General features: G+C 39.5%; 1 protein-coding gene across 4 annotated transcripts in view; it reads right to left on the reverse strand.

Moving 5' to 3' along the window:
• The window catches only part of Enox1 (ecto-NOX disulfide-thiol exchanger 1), a 520874-nt gene that overhangs the window by 26253 nt on the left and 470055 nt on the right, over positions 1 to 24566 (reverse strand). For all 4 annotated transcript variants that reach the window (XM_048341315.1, XM_048341316.1, XM_048341314.1 and 1 more), the window contains one exon: positions 6204 to 6306. In XM_048341315.1, coding sequence (XP_048197272.1) covers positions 6204 to 6306 — 103 coding nt within the window. The remainder of the gene's footprint in view (positions 1 to 6203; positions 6307 to 24566) is intronic.

Here is a 24566-nt window from a genome sequence, read left to right on the forward strand (position 1 = left end):
AGGCAGCTTTTATGCTCTAGTTTGCTTTTGTTTGTTTGGCTAGGTTTTGTTGTTGTTAGAGTGCTTTTTGTTTTTGTTTATTTGGAGAGGGATCATATTCATTGGGGGGGGGGGAAGAGTTTCCTAAGTAAATAACTGAAGTCTCTTTTTCCTAGGAATCGAAAAGGAGTAGTTAATGAGAGATGTCCCAAGGCAAGGCACTCCCCTCCTCTCCTGCCAAGTGGAGATGAATTTATGGTCTTCAGGGAGGGACCTCAAGGGCCTGAGGGTGGAGCCATGGGCTGCTTCCAGTGGCTCTGCCTGTAGCCAGACAGACTCAGCAACTGCTGCTGTCCATTTGAGGGACAAGCAGGAGGAGTCCATATTTCAGAACCGGCTTCCCAGGCTTGCAAAGTACAAGTGTAAATAACTGTTTAAGAACAAAGAAAGAATCAAACACCTGTTAGTACTTCTAGGCCTTTTGCAGGTCTCAGAACCTCAAAAATCTACAATCCAGCTCTGTGTAAGCCAGTGAGAAATCTAAGAAGGTTGATGTCAACAGGCTACAGAAAAGCATTCTATCCAGGCCATCTGCTTTATTCTCGGTTTTGAACCTCACTCAGACCAATGGAGCAGCATTTAAGCAAGCAAAGGATACTAGATTGTTTTCTTCACTATTTCCCTTAAATGTTTTTCTTTAATCACTCATTTGGCAGCAGTGCTAAGGGTCAGCATGTATAAGGCAGAGAAATTCCTTCTCAGGTGCAACTTTTAGTCTAGTGAATGACCCAGATGATACACACACAGATTAAAACTCAAGGAAATAGTCTCAGAGCATTGTAAGCAGAATAAAGAAAACAAAGCAAGTAACAGAAAAGACAGTGACCTTGAGCTTGTGGTTCAAAAAGAAAGAAGGCTGCATGATAGCCAAGAGAGGAAAGCATTTCTGGAAGGTTCCTGTGGGAGTTGAGCCATACAAATTGCAGCTGACTGATGGAGAAAGTGAGAAGCTGTCAATAGAAAGTATTTGAGTCAGCAGGGCAAGAACAGGTTTGATGAGCCCACTGAAATGGGCTTAAGACAGAAGGGCAGCAATGGAATAGAAGTGCTGGGTACAGACAGTGTTTGCATACGTTATGTTCTAATGGGGAGCATGGATATGGGGTGTTTGTTGAATGGGGTCAAGGGACCAAAATAGATTTTCTTCTTCTTCCTCCTCCTGTTTGTCTGTGTCTTCTTCTTCTTCTCCCTCCCCTTTCTCCTTTCCTTCTTCCTCTTATCTTCATCCTTACTCTTGCCCTTCTGCTTCTTCTGTTTTTTGGTTTTTTTTTTTCAAGACAAGTTCTTGCTGTCATGAACTCAGGATTTCCTGCTTTAGCCTCCTGAGTGTATGGATTACAGATGTGTACCAATTCACCTTCTCATTTCTTTTAAAGGTACCAAATCATCAAACTCAAATTTACAGGTTGATGTAGATGATAGTCTACTTACATACAAGATCACTGTCTAACTGGTGATACAGCTTTAATAATAGTCTTCATACATCACAGAGTATTGAGTTAAAAAAAGACCATCCAGTGAAACCTCCTAACTGGACAGTATAAGTCTTAGGTCCACAGTGGATGAATGATTTGCCCCAGGTTACTTGTCCAATGCCTCAATATATTAATTATCAGAATAGCCACCTGCCGAGATTATTCAGGATCCCGAATATGATCATCAGCTCGTAGGGTGTCACAGGGCTGATCCATCATTTGCTAGGAGTTCTTATTTTAAAAAGTATATAGATTACTTACTGAGAACAAAAGATCAACTTTTATATTTACTTTTGTCAGCACATTATTCTTGTTGTTTTTCAGATAAGTTCTTGAACTTTTGCTTGGGCTAGCCTTGGACCATGGTCCTCCTAACTTAACCTCTTTGGTAGCTAGAATTACAAGTGTGTGCCACCATGCACAGCTTGTTTGTGTCACTGAGTCTCGGTTTGAATCTCACTGAATTTGTGAGGGATGAGTGAAGAAACACCTTGACAACCCACACTAATGGACATCCTGATCTGCAGAGGAGTCAGGACCTTGTGTACAAAAGTCTGCCTGCTCAATAAGCATGTGTAGATGGTGCTCTGGGAACCAAGGAGTTTTGTTGTTGTTTTGTTTTGTTATGGTGTGTGTGTGTGTGTGTGTGTGTGTGTGTGCCCTGATCCTAATAAGGTTCGAACTCATGGCTTAGGTGATGTCCCTGAACTTTTTTACTCAAGGCTAGTGCCCTACCACTTTGAACCACATTGCCACTTCTGGCTTTTTAGTAATTAGTTGGAGATAAGAGTCTCCAGGGACTTGCCTCTGGGATAGCTTGGATTTAGGATCCTCAAATATCAGCCTCCTGAATAGCTAGGAGCCGAAAGCACCTGGCTTTGAGAAGATTTTGAAGAAAAGCTGCTGTGTCAAGCAGTTCAAATTGTTAGAAAGGTTTGGATGTTAATGGGATTTGCACTGACGATGAACGTGCCTATCTTGGCTTCTGGGATTGGAAATCTATTAGGTTAGTATATAAAAACATGAAAAGATAGAGGGATACAGACCCACAGTTGGATTGTCAACAAATCCTCAGAGCTATTGGCTTATTAATAAAAAAAATTGATCTATTCTCCTTCATGATGACATCCAGTAGTTTCTTGCCAAACATAACTACAAAGCTTTGGTCCCAAATCAAAAGTACTGACTCACTGTATCCCAAACAGCTTCAGTGTATGCCAAATCCAACACGTGGGCCATATGTGGAATGAGCGAGGAGGTCTTGGCATAGATGCTGAGTGGTGTCAAGCAGGCTTAACATGTGGTGGCCACAGAGGTATGAGATATAAAATGCTACTCTGCAATACATTCAGAAAAATCTCATTCTTACAAAGTCCAATCATATGTCAATCTGTCTTCCCAGGACAAGCTTGATCACAAAGCAAATAATCCATTAGTCAACTAAAGTATTTTTAAGGGCCCATCTTCTTTAGTTGGATTGGAGCACAGAACACTTCACCCATTCATTGTCAAGAAGAAAGTTTGTAACTGCCAAGACTGCCAAAGCTCCAAATGATTCATTAATAAAATTCCACAGATCTTCTCAAATACATACCGACACGTAGTCCTTGAAATAAAGTCTCCAGTTTTATAAAGTGGTCATGAGAATGGACAGAATATATGCCACAAATAACTAGATTGGTTATTGTTTATGTTTAACCTTAGGTTCTATATTCTTTTGAATTCATTTGAAATTCATTTGAATTCATTTTTTTCACTACTTTTATCTCCCAGGAAATTATAATTTATGCCAATGTGCATTGCCCATGTAACATTAATGTTCCTAAAGAGTCAAGTCACCTAAATATATTGTATGTTACAGATACTCAGATGTGGTAAACTGCTAGTTAAAACTGGTAGTTTTTCTTCAGTGTTGCTGATCTTCTAGATTGGCACAGAACATGTCTGCATGTTTAATTATCCTTAAACGAAGATTCCAGAAGATTTGAAAAGTATTATTCTTAACTCTTCTAGATGCATCAGAAGGCCAGAGTACTGCCAGAACCACTTTTCCCACAAAAATTCCTTAGAAAAGGGTATACTTGGTATCAGGAACCTCCTTTGCTGCGTCAGATGGTCCAAAGCAGCTATGACTCCACCAGAGTCTGTGTTAGATTCCACAAGCTGCCTGGGGAGGATTTACAGCTCCACCCTTAAGGTATGTGTTTAGGGTAAATGGCCAAAGTCAGTTGGCAGAATGGCCCATTTCCTGGCAGGGTACAAAGCAGGAAAGTCCATACAACTCTTAACTCCAATAAACTACCCAGAAAAAGCTGGATATGGCACTGTTGCTCAATGGTAAAGCCTTGAGCAAAAGAAGCTCAGGGAGAGAGCCCAGGCCTAGAGTATAAGCCCCAGGACTGGAAAAAGAAAAAAAATCTGTAAGTAGTTATACAAAGGGGTTTCAATTCAACATGTAAGTTTATGAGTATAATGCATCTTGATCAATTCTCCTCCATCTCTTCCAACTGCACTGGGCTTTGGACTCTACAGCTGCTAAGCTAGTACTCTACCACTTGAGTCATGTCACCAGCCCTGGTTTATGCAGGCTGTTTTTTGGAGATGAAGTCTAGTGCACTTTTCTGCCCAGGTTGGTCTCTAAACAAAACCATCTGGATTTCAGCTTCCTGAGTAGCTTGACTTACAGTCTTAAGCCACCAGCACCCGGAGTTTTATGTCCACTTTTTTTCCTATTTATTTATTTAGTCAGTTGTGGGGCTTGAACTCAGGGCCTGGGCATTGCCCCTGAGCAATTTTTCTCAAGGCTAGTGTGTTGTTGTTTTTATGTATACATTTTACTGAGGATCCTGACATATAAATATCTTTCTTTCTAATAGACTTGAGTCACTAATTGCATTTTGGCCTGATACTAAAGATTTTAGCAGAGGTAGGCAGTTATAAATAGAACTTCCTCATTTACTCCTATTAATATACAATGTTTAAAGATATTGTTCTTTAAATTTGGGGGCCATCAGTATGGATATATATGGAGATTTTTTAGATGATGTTATAAATGGGTTATATCTGCCAAATAGATTATAAAATAAAAGAAAAAAACAATCTCTAGCAGAAAGAAAATAAAGACATGCCACCTCATTTTTTCATTCTGGGTTTGAATTCAGAACCTAGATGCTGTCCCTCAGTGTTTTTCCTCAAGGCTTGTGCTCTGCTCTACCAATTGAGCCATAGTTCCACTTCTCGATTTTTGGTGATTAGTTGAAGATCAAAGTTTCCTGCCAGGGATGGCTTGATCTTCAGATCTCAGCCTCCTGAGTAGCTAGGATTTTAGGAATGAACTACCAGTGCCTAGCTGTTCTCCCTTTCTTATGCCTTTTGATGGTTGTATTTTTGTCACTGAATGAACATGAAACAGTTGTGAGAGTGGGATGTGTTTGCCAATAGGAGAAAAAAATCCAGTTACCAACTACATATGGGCTCATTTTGGGTTCCTGGAACTGAGCACATCAGCATGTCTTCTGAGATTTGCACATGGCATGTTATTACAGCTGTATATCATCAGAGAGAGAAAAAAATAATTGGTTTTCCTTGGAGTATCTCTAAGTTGATGTCATATTCAATAACCCTGTAGTTGAAAAATCTATATGTGATGGATGAAGTTTGGACTATCTTTTGAATTTAATTCCGCCTGTGCCAGCTTCTGCAGACCCTGGTGTACCTGTCAGTTTGAACTGAGAGCTTATACAGCATTTAGAGAATGCAACCTGGTGCTACTTCTGCCAGATAACCAGCTACAGGAGAATAATTTTCCACACATGTACAGTGGCCTCATTCATCACTGTTAACTATGCCAGAGAGAGGCTAGTCTGCACTTGAACCCCATGCTGGAGTCAGGGCCAAACCATTGCTTGAATCAAGGCTGTGTTACTTTTTGAGAACAATGGTATCATTTCCTCCCTGTTTTAGGGTTCTTGGGACACATAGGTTTCTAACGTGGGATCCCAGTTACATCTCCCCCAAGAATACTTCCCTGACAGAGTAAGTGATGCTTTTGGATCCACTGATGTTGACTTGCAAAAAGAGGGTATTTGGAACTTTGCCTCTGGTTCAGACAAAGAAAAACCAACCTAGATGCATTTTGTGGGACAACTGAGTGTTTTAGGTAAAAAATAACTCCCTTCTTTCTTCTGTTTAGTAGCCAGCTATTCTTGTTTATCTTGGACCAGTAGGTGCACATATGGACATAGATGTCTACATTAGTTGCCTAACACTATTCATTTGGCTAGTCTTATTTTATCAGAATTATAAGTCTCGCCTTGGGCCCAAGCTTAGGTTGTCTCTTCTGTTAAGAGGCCTAGTGGTTAATATCAAATGGTCAAACTTCAAGTGTCTGGGAACTGGCTTGGTTTAGAACTTTGGGATAAGAACTAACCCTGACCTCCAGTTATAAGCACTAAATCCAAATTTTAAAGCTGAGTGAGATACGAATCTGTTCATTTGACCTCAGTCTCAAGCCAGAAGACAAACCTCCACTAGTTTGTATGCCACCAATTTGAAATGTATGTAATCTTGATTAAATTAATCTCATCTCTGAAAGCAGAGCTCTTCGGATTGTTAACAAGGTGAAGGTAAAGTACTAAATTATTACTTAATTTAATTGAGTAATGATTACTGAAAATAGAATTTCCTTACCTATTAGCAGGGCTTCTTTCTCTGATTTTAAGCCGTGGCTTCTCTTCTCAATATTGTTCTCTCGGTCTTGGTTGACCAAGGCAACTGTCAACACATTGATTTCCTATAAGTTAAAAAACAAAAGCCATATATGTTTATGTAAATGAAGTCATCATTTCCATTTAGTAACTGACAAAGAAATCTTATAAATAATCCATCTATTGCCCAACAATAGAAGTGTAAACTATAAAACCTAGATTTCCTAACCTCTGCTTCCAGCAAACCAAGTAACCACACAAATAGAAAGTTTTGTACAAATTATCTTGATTTTTGTCTATGTTTTGATTGAACTCTGTTCATGAAGGATGTATTTACCTGTTGAAACTTTAATATGTTTTATTTCAAATAGGAAACCATTTCTGATAAAGTGTGTTCCAGAATGATTTATAAAACCATGTGAATAAGATGAGTAAGTAGCCAGGGAACAGGGCCCCTTGGAAAGCTGAGCTGGAACTGTTGATAGAGGTATTAAAGTTGAGTAGCTATGAATCCCCATACACAGTCAGAAAAGGCTGATAAAGCAAAGGTTGGGAGATTCTTTTCTTCAGCCACTAAGAAGGAAGGCTGGTACAAGCCAATAAGACCTGAAGAACTAAAGCTATTTTTAGAGTTTGGGCTATCTTTAGTTCTTTCTATAGTTTTCTTAATTTAAAGTCAGATAAAGCTTTAATTTACACCTTTTCCCTCTTGATATTAGGACTAAAAGTGGAGAGTTATGTAAGATTAACTTAACAGCCAGCATATATGGAACCCTAAGAAGTTGTGTGTTGATGGAGGGAAATGGCTCTCTGAAAGACATCTCTCAAAGGAGAGCCAAGATGGCCAAGTAGAGGAGCCCTATGCACAACTCTGACAGAAAGGAATACGTTCTATATTTTTGAGAAGAGTGACTGTGAGAGAACTCTGAAAGTCTGCAAAGATGACGAAAACCCTAAAGAGGACAGAGAGTTAGAAAGGTAATATTGAGAAAACAAAGGAAACAAAAATTTCAACCCTTGCTCCCTGGCTTGAGGTAAGACAAGGATGAAATTCTGCATCACCAGGAAAACGTAAAAAGTACCAGCAAACCTCATCATAGACTGGTAGTTCTAACTTGAGGAGGCCCCACAGTTCTAAGGGTGTTAACAGGGTTGCTGGTTTTTAAAGGTACTGCTCCAAAAAGACACACACACACACACACACACACACACACACACACACACTCTCTCATTCAGCAGAACCAAGCTTGTACAGCTGGTACAGCTGCCACTGGTGTAATTTATCTGCTTTAGAAGCCTCAAATATCTGTTACTGTACAGAGATGCTTACATAATGGCAGCTAGGAAGCAAAGAGGGAGATGAAGGGGCCAGGGATCCAAAATCCCCTTCAGGGATACACCTCCAATGACCTAACTTCCTCCAACGTGGCCCTACTTCTGAAAGTTTCCATTATCTGCTCCAAATAGTTTATAACACATGACCTTTGAGATATCTTTCAGTTCCAAACTCTAGTAATCATACTGAATAGGGAAATGCTGAGAGGATTTGCTCTAAGATCAGGAATAAAAGGTGTCTATTTTCATCACTTTTATACAGTGTAAGTTTTAGCTACAACAATTAGGCAAGAGAACAAAATAAAATTGAAAAGGAAAAGGTTAACTTATCCACGTTCACAGATGACAATATTCTGATACAGAGAGGAACCTTAATACTCCATCAAAAGCTCTTTCAATTGGTAAATGAATTCAGCAAGGTGCAGGATACAAAAATGAAAACATTTTAATCTACCAAAAACTAACTTTCTGAAGAAGAAATCAAGAAAATAATTCCATTAACTACACTATAAATACTATTTGCACTCAGTAGGAAGAGGCAGGAAGTCAGCCTAGGCTACTCAGTGGGAACCTGTCTCAAAAAAAAGTTGGGAATAAAATTACCTAAGGAAGTGAAAGATCTGTCCAAAGAAAATAGAACACTGATGAAAAAGTTAGAGAAGACAACAATGACAAGATATCCTGTGTTCATGTGTTGGAAGAATTAATGTTAAAATGACCACTTACCCCAAAGAACCCTACAGACTCAATGTTTTTCCCACCCAAACACCAATAATTTATATCAGACAAACATAAACAGTCACATCAGGAAGAACTGAAAACAGAAAAATTCATGTCGAATGACAAAAAAAAAAGACTAGCCAAAGTAATCTCAAGCAAAAACAAGCAAAACCAAAAATAAAACAACAACAAAGCTGGAGGCATTATAATACTCCACTTCAAAACATACTACACAGCTAGAGAAAATAAACCATATTATACTGGTATAAAAATAGACATATATCCCAATGGAAAAATAATCCATAAAGCCAACAAAATTTTCACAAAGATGTCAAGGTTATACAGTGGAGAAAGGACAGTTTCTTCAATAAGTAGTACTAGAAAAATTGAATATACATATTCATATATCTATGTGTCTACCTATTATATAATATAATATATCCAATTCATAAAAATATATCCAGAATACATATATTTAGGAATATGAGTAGGATTTCATAGAACACATGTGCATATATGTGAATGAATACAGAAAAATGAACCTGGTTTCCTTCCTCTCACAATATAAAATGCATCAAAGCCTTAAATGTAAACTATGAGATCACTACATGAAAGCACAGGGAATCTAAGACAGTAGTTTAGGCAGTGAATTCTTTCAGACAGGACTCTGAAGGCAGAAGAAATAAAAGGAAAAATATACAAATGGTATTATATCAAACTAAGAAGCTTCTGCAAAGGACGTAATCAACAGAGTTCAGAGGCAAGGTTTGGGATAGGAGAAAGCATTTGCAAACTCTTCATCTGAGTTCTTGATTTCTTTTCTAGCAAGTGTGTTTTTGGTATATAAAATGTTTTCATACTTTGTATGTTGATTTTGCATGTTAATATCCAGAATATATAACCAACTAAAAACTATATACCCTCCAATAATCCAATTAAAATATGTTACAGCTAATGAAGAGACACTTCTCCAAAAGATGACAACTGGTAAATTTAAAAAAAGAAGTATTTTTAAAATACCCAGTCTCACTAATTATCAGAGACAAGAAAATCAAAACTATAATGAGATACCTTCTTACCGTGTTAAAATGCCTACCATAAAAAAATATAATGAATGCTGGTTAGGATTTGGCAAAAAGGGAAAGTCTCATAATGTATCGGTGGAATATAAATTAGTACAAACATTATGGAAAACAGTATGGTTCCACAAAAAATCTAAACATACATAACTGCCACAACATCTAGTAATTTCACTACCGACTGTATTGACAAAGGAAATGAAATCATGATACTAAAAACATATGTGCAGTCTCATGTTTATTACAGCATTACTAATAGTACCTTAAATATGGAATCAACTTAGATTCCCATCCATGGATGAATGAATGGAATATGTTACCAATGCACAATGGAATATCATCCAGCTCTAGAATAAAGTGTTGTCACTTGTAGCAATGTACATAGTGCTGAGTCATGACATGAAACAAAATAAGCCAGACATAGAAAGACAAATTCCATATGTACTCATGTATTTGTAGGAACTAAAAAGTCAATTTCAAGGAAAAGGAGTGGATATTATAGAACGGAAAGGGTAGGAGGTAGGAAGGAAAATGGAAAGAGGTTAGATAAAGGCATCAAAATACAGAGAGGAAGAGCAATTATTTCTGGTTTTCTATAACTCAGTAGGATAATTATTGGGTCAAACAACTTATGCTATATTTCTGGGCTACAAGGGTACAAAATTCACAACACACAAAAATAATTAATACTGGGAGAGATAGAAGGGTTCACTACACTGATCTGATTATTCTATGTTGCATATATGTATCAAGTTACCACAATGTACCCCAATAAAGAGATACATATATTACATCTTCATAAAGACAGATGACTCTAGAGAAATATTAGTATATTGAGCAAGAGATAAATATTCTCATTTCATTAAATGGTGAGAAAATAGAAATTTTGAGGAACAAACTAACCAAGCAGAGAATACTCCCCATTTAAATATAAAAAACCCTGAACTTAGCACATCAAAATAAAGCCAATCAAAACAGAATTTAATTTAACATATGAGCTACTACTTGGCAAATTAGGGGTAGTTGGAGATTGTTAGGAAAGAAACTCTGAGAAATTGTAGAGCATGATAAACACTTTGAGAGCTTCTGTTAAAAAGTCAGTCTTACCTGCTGAAAACAAACTAATTGAGACTAGGCAGTCACAATGGAAGAATTGAAGGAATCAGTAATATGGAGAAAGAATAAGAGAAGATCTTGGTTGACAAGAGGGTATGAGTGGAGGCCTCAGACTGGCAGTAGAAATCTCCCCACGAAAGCAAGGATTGGGAAAAGGAGCGAGGAGAGGAAATGTTTTTCTGTCAAGGTCATTTTGGATGTTTATAACCTCATTTGTGGAACATACAAAATTATCAATATAGACGTAGCCATGGGCAGTAATGGGCAAACAAGAAGCGTATCTGTCAGTATCATCACATACTAAGACAGCCCATGAGCTGGACATACCCCACCCTTGGTTCACAGGATGGTCTAAGGTAAGCCTGGGAATAGCTACACATAGCTCATTACAGATGAAGATGCTCTTGGATACTTCTGAAAGCCAGCCCAATAGAAACACAATGAAGAACTTCAAAATAAAACAAATCTTTTAAAGTTTATGTAGATGGGACTAGAATATATTAGAAAGAAGAAACAGGATGGGGGAAAAAAGAATTTCTAATGAGAAAAAAATAACATGTGGTGTTTTCTGATTAGGCTGTCTCAATTAGAGCAGAGAATGACTGTGCATACAGTTCAACTCTCAGGGCTAGTAGGGTCAAGAAGCCTGCTGAGTTTTGTTCATGGTAAGCCCTGAGGATAAATAAGGATGTGTTCTGGCCTTCTAGGCCTGGGAAGATAAGGTTGCTAAGCAGAGTGTAGACTGAGGCCCCATAAAGATCTCCCAGGAGAGGTTTGAGAAGAACCGATAGGGAAGAGTGTTAACTAGGATGATGATTGCATCATTAAAAAATACCAACAGAGAGCTCAGAGCTAAGTGGAAATAATATCTTTGAGAGAGGGCGATCTGTTCACAGCCTGGATGATGAGTGGGGCCAAATGAAATTACTGAGAGGAGGTTAGCAGACAACAGGCCCACATTAATTGCCAAGACTAAATGGTGTCCCGGGGCCAGGTTTAGTGAGGAAAATGGAGTGTTAGAGGGCAGGCAACATGTCAGGGGCCAGCAGGGAATCCCAACAGCAGAACAGACTGAGGCCACCCAAGAGTGCTGTTAGGCAACTGTCATAAAACTAGAGTCATGAAGAAAGGGGGACTTCGAGCCTGGCCCAAACAAATGCTGCTCCATCAATATTGTGTGCAAGGGACCAGATATTTCTTACCAGTGACTCTTGGCTTTGATGATGGTTTAGGGGTGGGCCAATAAAGATGAAAAATAAGAAAGAATTGTAGAAATGTTTTTCTACAAAATACATAGCTTGTTATTAGATACTGTGCTGTGTGCTTTTCTGACCACGAATGTTGTTTTCTTGGTGGTCACTGACAGTGAGTATGTGTGGGCCTGCCTCTCACCATGGAGAGATCTCTGGCTCCCAATAATAGTTCAGCAGTCCTGGGCATGATGGGGAACTGTGAGCTTTTCAGTACTTCTATGGGTTTTGTACAGGGTAAAGATGAAGCTAGGTTTTGTTTTTTCTTCCCTCCCTTCCTCCCTCCCTCCCTCCCTCCCTCCCTTCATTTTTTCCTTTCTCCCTTCTTTTGTTCCTTCTATTCTTTCCTTCCTTCCTCCCCTTTCTCTTTCTTTCTTTTTATCTGAGCCCTCTAGAAGACAGAAGAGCTGTGCTCAGAAGTGGTTCAAAACCCAGTGACACTAACCATGCAGATCCCAAAGAATGCTTTCATTTTGTAATAAACTGGCCTCAAAAATCTCCATAAAGAAAATCACCAAGTCTTATCTAGTGGAGAGTGGTTAGCAGAGGAGTTACATGAAGAACTCTGAAATTTTTAGGAGATTGATTTAGAGACAAAGTGACAAGGTTGGAGCCTATTGTAACAGTTTAATCATTTTTATTATTTGTTAGTAATCATTAAAACCAAGCCAACAGTATTCAGGGTTCAAGATGTGACGTAGAATATTTTGAAAAGTATGGTGACTGGTGGATGAGACAAATGTAGAGAATGAGTAGATATTTTGGGGAATAGGATAAAGAGAAATAAAGTCGGGCAGGTAGTGTACTTAATTTCAGAACGTTTGAACTTAAGGGTTCAAAATTTCAACTTTGGCAGCTTGGCAAGATATTTGGGAGAACGTAGGATTGTATGCATATTTTGAACTTAGAAGCAAGACCTTCATAGCTCTTTTGAAGGAACATTTCTCAGGTCTGTGTTGGCAGTACTAAACCTTGATCCTTTTTGTTGGGCAAAGAGCAGTCTTGCATGCACTTGATATAAACAAGACTGATTCCCCAAGCTCCTGTTTCTCCCCTGTAACATGTAACACAATCCAGTTTCTGAGCGGATAGGTCTCCCTGTGGGTCTCTCAGCAGGGAGGTGCTCAGCTCTTAAATCATGAGCATGACTGTGGTGAAGCCAGGACAGACTATAGCAAATGATGAAAAACTTAAGTGGGATGCTTGCTAAAATGCTTCAGAGAAGAACCCTTACAGTAGAGACAAAGTAGCTATGATACTGAACACTAACAGACACTATTTTCAGGGATATCAGAGGAACATACTTTATGTCTCATCACTAACTATGGAAAAAACTTTTAAGGTAGGACAGAGACTTGACCCATGCTCCCTCCATCACTAAGAGTCTCTGGGGGATGAGTTAAACAATTTCTATCAAAAACTGTAACACAGATGTTAGAAAACAATTAGATTTTATATTCTCTACTTAGAATGTTTCAACTCATCTATTTAGTATTTGGGGAACACATTTTGCAAAGACATTGAATTATGCGTGGTTGCCCCTTGCTTAAACAATTCACCATCTTTATTGCCATTCCAAATCTCTAGAAAATGGAAAGGACTTTATCAGAATGGAGAAGTTTTATTATTAGAAACATAAAATTATGAAAACCTTTTATCTTTTTATCCCGTTAAAAATTCCTTACTGGGATAGACATAATGTGTCATGAAGACTGATGTATGTACTGGATATTTGTAAGCAATGTTCCCTATACCTAGAGATTTCCAAGAAATGGAAGTTGATAAGCATGGACAGGGTGGTAGCAAAGGAGGTTAATGAATACAAACTCTCTCTCTCTCTCTCTCTCTCTGTGTGTGTGTGTGTGTGTGTGTGTGTGTGTGCAAGTACCAGGACTTGAACTCAGAGCATAGGTACTGTCCCTTAGCGTTTTTGCTTAAAGTTGACACTCTACCTCTTGAGCCACAGCTCCACTTCCAGCTTTTTACTGGTTAATTGGGTATACGAATCTCATGAACCTTCCTGTCTGACCTGGCTTCAGATCACAATCTTCAGATCTCAGCCTCCTGAATAGCTAGGATTATAGACAAGAGCCACTGGTGCTCCACCCAGGACAAAATCTTCTTACACTACATTCAGGCACACTCCCATATCCTCTAGAAGCACTTGATCCAGGCCTCTTCCATCTGTACAAACTTCCTATGCCACAGAAATGAGAACTGATTGTTTATACATTGAGGAGATCTGACTTCTACCAGTGTTTGTTCCCTCAACAAGACCACTGCTCCTTCAGACCAGTTAACATGTATAACTAAGCAAGCCAGGCCACGTGGCTGATTGAAGCTCTCTTTTAATTCTATCATCATTATATCCACACAGGAAAACTTTAGGCAGAGCATCATCTTAAACCTTAACTTTCTTATGTGAAACATGATTGATACTCTCTGTCTTCCATGGTGGCTCTGAGGTCCAAATATGAAAATGACACATTTCTAGAAAACATCGTGGTATCTTGATTGTCCACCTTTATTATTTATAGGACTGTCTGGATACAGAATAAGTATTTCATGCATATACTTGGGGCTGTGAATGTATGCCAGAATCCTGTGACAGATCTTGACTGAAATCATAGAAAAATGAGCATGCAAAAACGATAACTGGTTCTGTTTGAATAGTAGGTATTTTCTCTATTTTAAGTTTTCGATGGCAATTGTGTTATACTCTTTTCTTTATATAAACAGGAATAGAAGGAAATCAATGGTATATAGCTATCATTTGGAGGAGCTCTATGTAAGTGGAGCCAGAAGTTGAACATTACATTAAATAAAACTCTGTGTGGAGCTGGGAATGTGGCTTTGTGGTAGAGTGCTTTGATTCCTCAGCACCACATATATAGGAAAAGGCAGAAGTGGCACTGTGGCTCAAGTGGTAGAGTGCTGGCCTTGAGCAAAAGAAGTGCAGGAACACTGCCCAGGCCCTGAGTTGAAGACCCCAGACTTGCAAAAAAATCCACTGCATGATATCCCTATATAGTGTTATCCAACCAAGGGAGTTGTCATGTGGTTTCTTTATGGCTCTCCTAGGGCCAATGGCCTCCAGAGCTGCTTGTGCAAGGTGAATGGGACAAGCAGGAAGATATATGTGGTAAGGATTCACTGTGCTGCCTATGACTCTGATTCAATAGGTCACCACAAAGCCCACCCTCCCTCTCTCTTACTTGTTCCTTCGTCTTGTTTTTTCTGTTTGCTCATATACTCTTTACTTCTGCTGATACACAAATCTTGGTGCCTTTTGTTAGAGTTCCTTCATTTACAAACAAGAGACATGAGGAAATCAGGGAGACCTGTATATAATAGTCAAGATGCCTACCAGCTATTTTTTTAAAGTACCAAAAGTAATCCACTAAAAGATTTGCCAGTCTCCAATAACCTATAAGCCATCCCCCCCCCCCCCAGGATTAGTACTCTGGATGGGGGAGGAAGGAAAATGGAGAGACTCTTTACACTTTCCTTTGTAAGCTCATGACTAGTATGAAGTGGGCATCCAGTAGCTGATAAATGAAGGAATGACCCCCAAATAATGACCTGAAATTGTGCGAAAAAGATTGACTCGGGCACAGATGGCTTTGCTTCCAATTACCAGTGACCTGTACCTTTGTTCACATTTTCTCTTTGTAAAAAAAAAAGAGAGAGAGAAGAGAGAGAGATTCAAAACAGACAAAGTCTGCAGTATCTTCCTATTCCAAAATTCCAGGCCTACTCTGAGCCCTTTGCCCTGACTGGGAGCTTCTCTTAAGATCCACACAGCTAACTTTGCGCAGGTGATATGAACCAATCCTGTATTTCCAGTGTCAGGAAGAAGGAAGAGAGGGCGGTGAAGAGGTGAGGCAGATCAAGATGCATTGTATACATAAACTATTTTGTTAAATGGCAAAGAGGAATTCAAGAAATATCCTATAAAATTAAGAAAAGTGGAGGAAGGGACAGGTTGGGAGGGAGGATTGGGTGAGAATGCACAGTATTCATAAACTGCTTTGTTGAAAGGCAACCCATTTATACAACTACTTAAAGACCACAGAATATTTTTTAAATAAAAGGACTAGAGAGGAAAAAGGAAGGAAGGGGAGGAAAAACTCGGCATCACCAAGTGGATGAGAAAAGGCTTGATGACAAAGAATAGGACTACACTTCAGAATTTCTTCTGGTTCAGGGAAAGTAAGAAGGTATTTATCTATCTCCAAGAGAGAGCAGAGCCTCTGGAACTTTCTGTGGGTTTAGAAATCCCAACATCTTGCTGACCTAGCCAGATTTGGAATCTTGGCACTGCCAGTCTGAAGAGTTGTGGACTTTTGCCCACTGTGTGCCTCTGACAAGCGCCCTTTGCTATTCAGGACCCTCACAAGGCCAAGTCTCAGAGGCCCAACAGGCATCAGTGTGAGGGAGAGCTTTTAAAAGCAGTCACTTGGGCTCCTACCCTCAGCCCTGGGACACAGTGACTTCATCCCAAGGAGGCCGCATTTCACTCCGCGATGTTGTACTTCCTTGTGGTTCCATTGCTGGAACCGGAGCACATGTGTTACATCCTTGCATGAACTACAGCACGTGTGTTCTCTAAGACTGCCAACTGCAAAGATTAAAGTAGCTGAGGACTGTTTATAGGTCATTTACAAAAGGACCCTTTCAAGCAAGATGGTGACTGTGGTTTTTAGCATTTTCTTGGTGGGCTTCTTTTTAGTTGTTCCTCTATTGTATTTGTTTAGTGAATTCTAGTGTGAGCTAATTGTGTATGTAGGGAGTGTTATATACTGGAATTTATCTTATCCTCATTAGCAACTATGAGGTCAGGCTTGTTCATTCCCATTTTATGGATGAGGAAAGTGAGCCAAATGTCACATGCCCAGTATGAAACAGCTCAGTAGTTGAACAAGTGCTATGCCATTCCAGAGTCTAGACAACTGTTATCACTTGAAATTCATAAATGCCCTCCTTGGCCCATTATCATCTTTGTCAACTGTCAATGGAATGAACAGCGAATGCCTGAAGAGCCCTGGGACAGACCCCTTTGAAGGCGGCCTATCATCTCAGCTCACTCAGGAGCTAGTAGCACCTCCAGGCGGGCCCAGGGAACAGTAGTTGCTGCACAGTCATGGTAGAAGAGGGGGGAGGCAGGAGATCGCCCAGTGCAGTGCCTGGGGAGCCATTAGCTATTGTCATGTGCCAGTGATAGACTTCCTGTGGACCAATGTCACAACTGTCAAACAGTAAGGGATTGTAAAGGCAGGATGCCTAGGTTGCAGAAGAAGATGAATACACCTGTTTCCCCTGTTTGTAAGATGTGGGTAACGGAAGCATGCAATCAAAGCTGCACTCTGAAAGAACAAGTTCAGGCCACATGGGTAATGGGCTGTATCCTAAGCATGCTGAAATATAGCAGAACATACAATGGGAAGAGAGAGGAAAGGGGAATGCAGAAGACACTGTGGAGGAAGAATGGATAGATTCTATGTGGGAATCAGAGCAAACATCAATGATTTAAAATGGACATAAGTCACCCAGGTACTTGTCACTCAGACCTGTCATCCTAGATATACAGGAAGCTGAGATCTGAGAATCACTATTGGGAGTCAGGGAAGGTGTAGATAAAACCTTTAAAGCTCTTATTCAAATGAGCCCACACAAAAGCCAGAACCAGAAGTATGGCTAAAATGGTGAGAGTACCAGCCAGGAGTGAAAAAGCTGAGTTGAAAGTGCAAGACCTGAGTTCAAATCCCAGTGCTGGCATAAAAAACTAAGAAAGACAAAAAAAAGGAGAAAAAGAGAAACAAAAAGAAAGAAAGAGAAAAAGTCTAGGCTGGAAGGCTAGCAGAATTACAAGACTAGAATCAGACAATGCAAAGAATCAGACAGAGACAATGGCTCTACATTTAGAAATGTTGGACTGAGGTCCTAAAGAGGCGGCTAGATGTGAGCAATGAGATCACGAGAGCATTCAGGTAGTGTTGTTCCTTCCAGGGCCATCTCTATCTCACTCTCCTGTGAAAGGTCCCAGCACAAACCTGCTGTCCTAGAAGAAGCAGTATCTGTTTATAGCAGCACCCTCAGCACAGCCTCACCGGGGCCTTGGGGGGCTCACTCAACCCATGCTTGTTTTTTGTTGCCACAGTACTTTGCACAGTGCTTTCTGCATAGCTGCAACCAATATTTTCTGAAAAGGTTAAACCTCAGAGCCTCTGCAATATTTGTTGAATTACACTAAATAAATGTGATATTATATACATAGAAAGGATAAAGTTTATGGGGCTCACTGACCAGCATTCAGAAGACTGGTCAGTATCCTTGGCCCGACGTGGTCTATAAAACTCACCAAGTAGACAATGGAAATCACAAGGCAATTGTTCTGAGCAACTTAAATCCTTTTGGACCTGTTCTGTTGTTTTAAAGTAACAGAACTGCTTTAAACTCTTGTGGGCTAAAGGAACTAAAGAAGCTAAATTTTATGTTGTATGTATGATTAATGCTTGCAATGACTTAAATTTATATATTAACTTTTACCATGGAGACCAAACTATAAGCTTATAAACTTTTCTTTTCCTTTTTAAAATATAAGATAGAAGACATTGATTTGATTTACCTTACTTCTTAGTAATAATAATATTAGTATTTTCTATACATATACAAATAGATATAAAAAGTTACACATTAGAGGTTGAAAATTTAAATTAACTACAATACATAGATATAAAGACTAATATTCAAATATTTAACTTATAATTTTATATAAAACCCTCTTCCAATGTATAGTTGATACGTATATATGTATGTGTGTGCATCCTTTTTTTCCTTGGTTCTTATTTGAAAAGTGCTATTACTCTACATATAGGCTCCAGAAGGAGCATATCCCACATAAAGAACTAAGACTTTGAAGGAATAATTTTGATTTCTTAATGTTTCTCATTAAATACTATGAGCATTACTGCTGCTTGGGTCAGAGCTTAATTACAGCTATCACAGTTCACACCAGGCTTAAATGGTGGTCTCAAGCTGGTAATTAAATGACTTTCTTTTGGTATAGTTCTGTGCCAGTCATGTTAAATAAAAATGTTCTCAAAAGCAGTAGAACAATCTTTTGTACTCCATTAATGCCTTTATAATTTAAACTATAGGGGTATCATCTTGTTTTTAATTGTATAATATGCCAACTTTAGACTGTAGATATTATCAAATGAAAAAAAAAACCCTCCATCTCAAAAGTATCTGTTCATTCTGATACAGAACACAATGTAATCCACTCTGCTGTATCTACACAGACCCGCACGTTTCATAGCCTGAAAAGGCACTGACATGAAAAATATCTTTCACCAATAAAAATGGAGCAGCAAACAGAAGAAACTAAAGTGAAATAGTTTTTAAAAATGTATGTATGTGCAACCAGAATTAGTCGGTTTGATTTATCTTACATGATACTGACTCCATTGCTAGTAAAGATTAATTGTATTATGGCACTCTTGGCATGCTATTTTCCCAGTTCATTTCTCAGTATGACATTTCTTATTTTTCTCTGCTACAAAGCACTGCTATCATAATTTTCACCTGCTGAGTTTACATTACTAATGATAATATTAAAATTTAGGTTTTCTTTGACCTTTATGGTGGTAAATTAGGTCATGAGAATAGATGGGATGTAATCTGATAAATGGGAGAGAAAACCATTTAATTATTATAAAAGTAAATCAAATTTCACCATGTCTGCCTGGCATACTGTGAGATCAAAGTAAACATTAATTTCACCCCATTCCCTAGACTCTAAGAGTGAATTCTCTCTCCTCGCTGCCTCATGGCATATGTCGCTCATGGGGAACACTGCAAGCATGGCGTGTTCCGAATAGCTGCTGGATGGTGTATGAACAAACATGGTCTGAGGCCAATTTCATGTACTCTGACTAAAGTAATGCAATGCCATGCAAAACAAATCACCATCACAGATGACAGGTGCTGGTGCTATCATGCATCCTGATTTACAGATGGAAAAACAGGGGTCCAGACTAGCTACTAAGGGAGCTTCCTTAAATCTGCACATCTGGAAAGGAGTAGTGCCACGCTGGAGCCCAGGAAATCAGGTTCCAGATCCATTAGTGCACGGTGCCTTATGTCTACTTGTCTCTCAGGGAGGCAGTCATAGCTTCTTCACCTTGCTGAGGTCCTTACATTATCCCAAGTCCCATTAGATGATTTCCTTTTTCTGTCACATGCCATCCGATGTGCTCCTCTGAAATGGACAGCCCTGTGCCTGCTATTCTGCTCTCAGTCCCACAGATTGAATGGCCCTGACTAAAGGTGGATGTGGGGGACACAGGAGGAAGTTATGGGTCCATCAGTCTTTTTCACATTCTCCAAATGGATATGATTAATTTAAAAAAACTATCTTGAAGTAGTTGTATAATTCAACATGTCAGTTTATGTATCTTGATCAATGCCAATCATCTCATAATTCTCCCACATCTCTCCCAACCTCACCTGGATGATATATTTTAAGTGAACCAATGGCTGGCAATTACTAAGTATGTATTTTCTTTTGGAGGTAAATAGCAGGAAAGCTCAATGTTTGGCCTAAAGTATTTTGTAGACATTTGGACATCTCAGTTCGGTTTCATCTGATAGAAACTTACTAAACTGTGGCTCTTGCCATCAGATATTTATTGAACATCTATTTATAAATGATAGGTTTTGTGTCAGATAAAGATAGAGAGATGAAGAGTAGTAAATTCTGCTCTCAGATGGTAAGAGTTGAGAAGATGGCCAGGCAGGTAGAATATGTCCAAACACAGTGTGACATAAGCTTTGACCAGGCAGGGCCACTGGTGCTGTCAGCCCAGGGTGGCACCTAGGCTGGCCTCAGTGCAAGGTAGGTGGCAGTGTTACTCGAAGTGTGCTTCATAGACTGCCAACACTAAATACCGTGGCACTTACTAGAAATGCAATTTCCCAGGTCCCAAAACTCCGTGCTTTGAAAGCATCTCTGATTCTGTGACTTACTACAGGGCTGAAAAGCATTTCTCTGGAGAATGTAAAGCTCATATGCCTATAACAATTAAACAAGAAAAGAAATAAGAAAGCTAGACAAGGTAATTCTTACAATCTCAATTCTAATTTTTACAGTCTATAAGGCATCTATCCATATCTTATAGCTCACTGGGATGAGATTTGTTTCTCTTTTAGATCACCCACAGATAATACACAGAAGGAAGCATTTCCTCTCTCTCTCATCTAACCAGACCTAATAGTTTCACAATAGTGTTTGAGGCTGATGGAATGCTGTCAGTACCTTCATTAGTCCATAGAATTATAATGTACCTACTTACTTAGGCTCATTACTAGAGTAGGTTCTATAAGGCATACACATAGTTCCCTGCTTTGAGCAATTTATACTTGAGTGGAGGGTAAGCCTGCCATTTCTGACCTATTCAAAATGGTTAAGATGATAATCAAATACCATGGTAATCTGAGGAAAATGGTCATTGATTTGGACCAATCTCAGGGGAAGGCCCTAAGCCATGAGAATTGAGCTAGGTTTAAAAAAAATAGGTGAAATTTGCATTGTAGGCAAAAGGATGACATGATAGATAGAGGAAACTGGATTATCAATAAAAAATTTAATCACTTAGAATTTTTAATGAATGATTCACCTAGCTGAATTTGACCTGTGGGATAAAACTAATTTATGCAGGATCTGAGACTATCTCTTAATTTCTGTAGTAAGCTAAAAGTGATTCTGCTTTTACCAAGGAGATCCATTTGAATACTTTCATACAAAGTGGTTAAGAATAATGCATATGTGTGGTATGGTATGTGGAGAGCAGAGAACTATACCTTGTGAACTAGGTTTGCAAAAATGATATGTGTGTGGTGTGTGGAGAGATGAATCACACCTTGTGGACACTAGGGCTCCACACAGCTTGCACTTGTAAACCTTTCTTACAGTTTCACATCGCCTCTCTCAAAGTTGGCAAGTTGGCATGGGATGGAATTGCCTTTGCAAATTCGATTTTGCAAGTCTCTAAACATAAGTAGCTCATCAGCATACACTGAGCAGTCTGGAAATGATCCAGACAGAGAAAGCCACACTGTAATCTCATGGGGAAGCTAGCATAATAGAAATTATGTGATGCTGCGTATGAGTCAACAAATCTCCTCACCAGGGCAATTTCAGAGCTGGGAAGGCTGAAGCCTAGAGGATTTTTCAGGGATAAGGGGGAAATAAAAACTTAAACAGATTTTTTTGGTGGTGGGGGGGGAATCAATCTGTGTTCCAAGGCTGATGAATCTTTTCAGGAGAAACTTCAGTGCTTTTGAGAATAGTTACCCATCTCAGAAATAAGTCAGAGGGTGATGACAAGCTTCCCAGGGACTCACATGGTGAGAAGGTGCTGCTGTCCAAACAGGGTGATGGGGAAGGACTACCCTCCCTGGGGACCTGCACAGCTAAGTACTGCAGACTCATTTTTCGGGGAATTCTTTACTGTTCCTATAGATAGTGTGCTTTTGACAAGTAACAGTCTGTGGGTTTCCTTTGTATACCAACATTCCTTCCAAATTCCACTTTGGTTCTGCCTAGAGATTCACACTGGAATGCAATGTACTAATGTATGGGGTTACCTACCACTTAGGTTTGGAGCCACAGGTGGGTGGTTTACAACCTTCTTAATGGTTTGACCAGAATGTCTAGTTTGGCCCGTGGTGGGCTCTCCCACCCCAAGGATCTCAAGAAGGAGGACCAATGAAGCTTTAGCTGGTGGCCATTAACCTTGGCTAAAGCATCGTGTGTGTGTGGGCGGGGGGGGGGTGTCTTTGTCTGACCTGGAAAGAGTTTTCAGGCTGGAAGCAATGGGATGTATTTTGTTTGGTGGTAATTTAAATGAATTTATTTCTAAGGGTAAGTTGTGTAGTATCCTCCAGAAAGCTCACTGGTATTTTTAGTTCTAGACTAACATTTGAGCTTTTTGCTTTGGATTCATGAGCTTTATTTTTGGTTCAGCTTTTTAGGTGGTGTGGATGCCCATGTGGCCACCAAGCACATTTATGATGAAAGCAGATTTCACTCCTAGAGTTGGCAGGGGGGTGTCATAAGATGGGTGGAAACTTTATGGGCTGCCAACACTGATTTAGAGAGGTTAGAAAGCAGGCAGCAGAGAGTCATGGAGCAGGGGACTCTTTCTGGCCCATCGTTCCTGCTCTTCTCCCCTTTTTCTTTTTACTTTCACACCTACATATTTATTTTGTCATCTTCCTACACATTTCTTCAAACAGATGCCACCATCCAGGGAGTTATGTGGCAACATGATGGATGAGGTCTGAGGATGAAGGGTGAGTTGAGAAATAGAAAATGGCTGTTTCTTGTGATATTACAGAGCCATCCAGGAGAGCTGGGCAGTGCTGAGCAGAAGTCCTCATGATAGACCAGCTTCCAGGATGATGCCTCCCCAACAGGCTAGCCCCAGTATGGCAGGTTCATCTCCAAGTTTTTATTTTCTGGTTTATGTTGGCTGGCAGGTGCCAAGGATTATGGAAATCACTACTAAGTATCTTACGTTGTAAGAATTAAACACAAACTTCTTGAATCCCCTACAGCTCCTTAGTAACACATAGAACGAAGAAGTCGTCAAATTTGCATCTACATCTTGCCCCTGGCTATTCACCGTCAATTGGGTCTAGTGCAGCCACAGTGTGGATTGCAGGCACTGAGGTAAAGGTGACCCCTGCTTCTTCTCCACTTTCTCATGAGACCACGAGAGCACTGGAATGCTCCTTTTGGACTCCTGGCTTTGTCCACAAATGCTGTTGAATGTTCTTTTGTGTTCAGGATGCCAGGCAGTGCTAGGCAGTCTCCCGGGTGAGACAGCAATGCTGTGATGGAGCCATCTAGGTTTCCTTTGGCTTTAGAATGGTATTGCTTGTGTCCAAGTCATGGCTCCATGTGTGTATATCTGCATCTCTTGCTAATAATGTAGGACTTTCATGAAGAAAAACTTAATTTTCTATTGGAGAAGACAGACTCATTTTGTCCTTTAATGGATCCCACTCTCTGGGGGTAGCAGAGATGCCTCACTGGGGTGTTAGCCTGATTCCACTATGCTTTGCTTGGGAGTCATACAGAACAAAGGTGCCACAAGCCCGAGGCTGTGAAGATGATTGACATGTAGCGCATAGCACAAGACCCAAATAGCATTTCTAACTGTGTTGTTTTTCTAAATTATTTATGAACTGTATACATTCTGCCTCTCTCTTTAAAGTGAAAATGTGCTTCAGAGCGATTTCCTTGTCCCATGGAAGAACTCAGCCTGCCCTCTACAAGGCAAGATTCAGACATTATGGTCTACCTGTCTCATATGAGGCTGAGCTTTCATCTTCTCAAAGAATCAGTGAGCTCCCGCCATTTCTAAATCCCAGCCAAGCATAACACTTCTCCAATTATAAAGTGCTTAATGATAGATAAATTAAACAAAATGTTGTTAGAGTACATTCATTGTACACTACCCGTGGCAGCAAAAACAAATATTTTAAGGCCCATAGAAGAGTTGGTAAAATAAAGTAGATTTTTATCTATCGCATGAAATAATAGGAAATGATTTCAAATCATACTAAGACAACATGTTTAATAACACTGGAGAATGTTCATTATTTAGTTAACTTTTTCAATTTGTTTCATTTTGTCTCAGTTTTATTTTCTTTAAAAAAAATAAGCCAAACTTCTAATTTTAGTGTTACCAGGTTTGAAGTCAGGGCCTCACACTTGTTGGGCAGATATTTTACCACATGAGCCATTCCCTCATGATTTATACCAAAAAAGTGTGG

Source organism: Perognathus longimembris, chromosome 3 (assembly GCF_023159225.1).
Source record: "Perognathus longimembris pacificus isolate PPM17 chromosome 3, ASM2315922v1, whole genome shotgun sequence".
Classification (NCBI taxonomy): domain Eukaryota; kingdom Metazoa; phylum Chordata; class Mammalia; order Rodentia; family Heteromyidae; genus Perognathus; species Perognathus longimembris.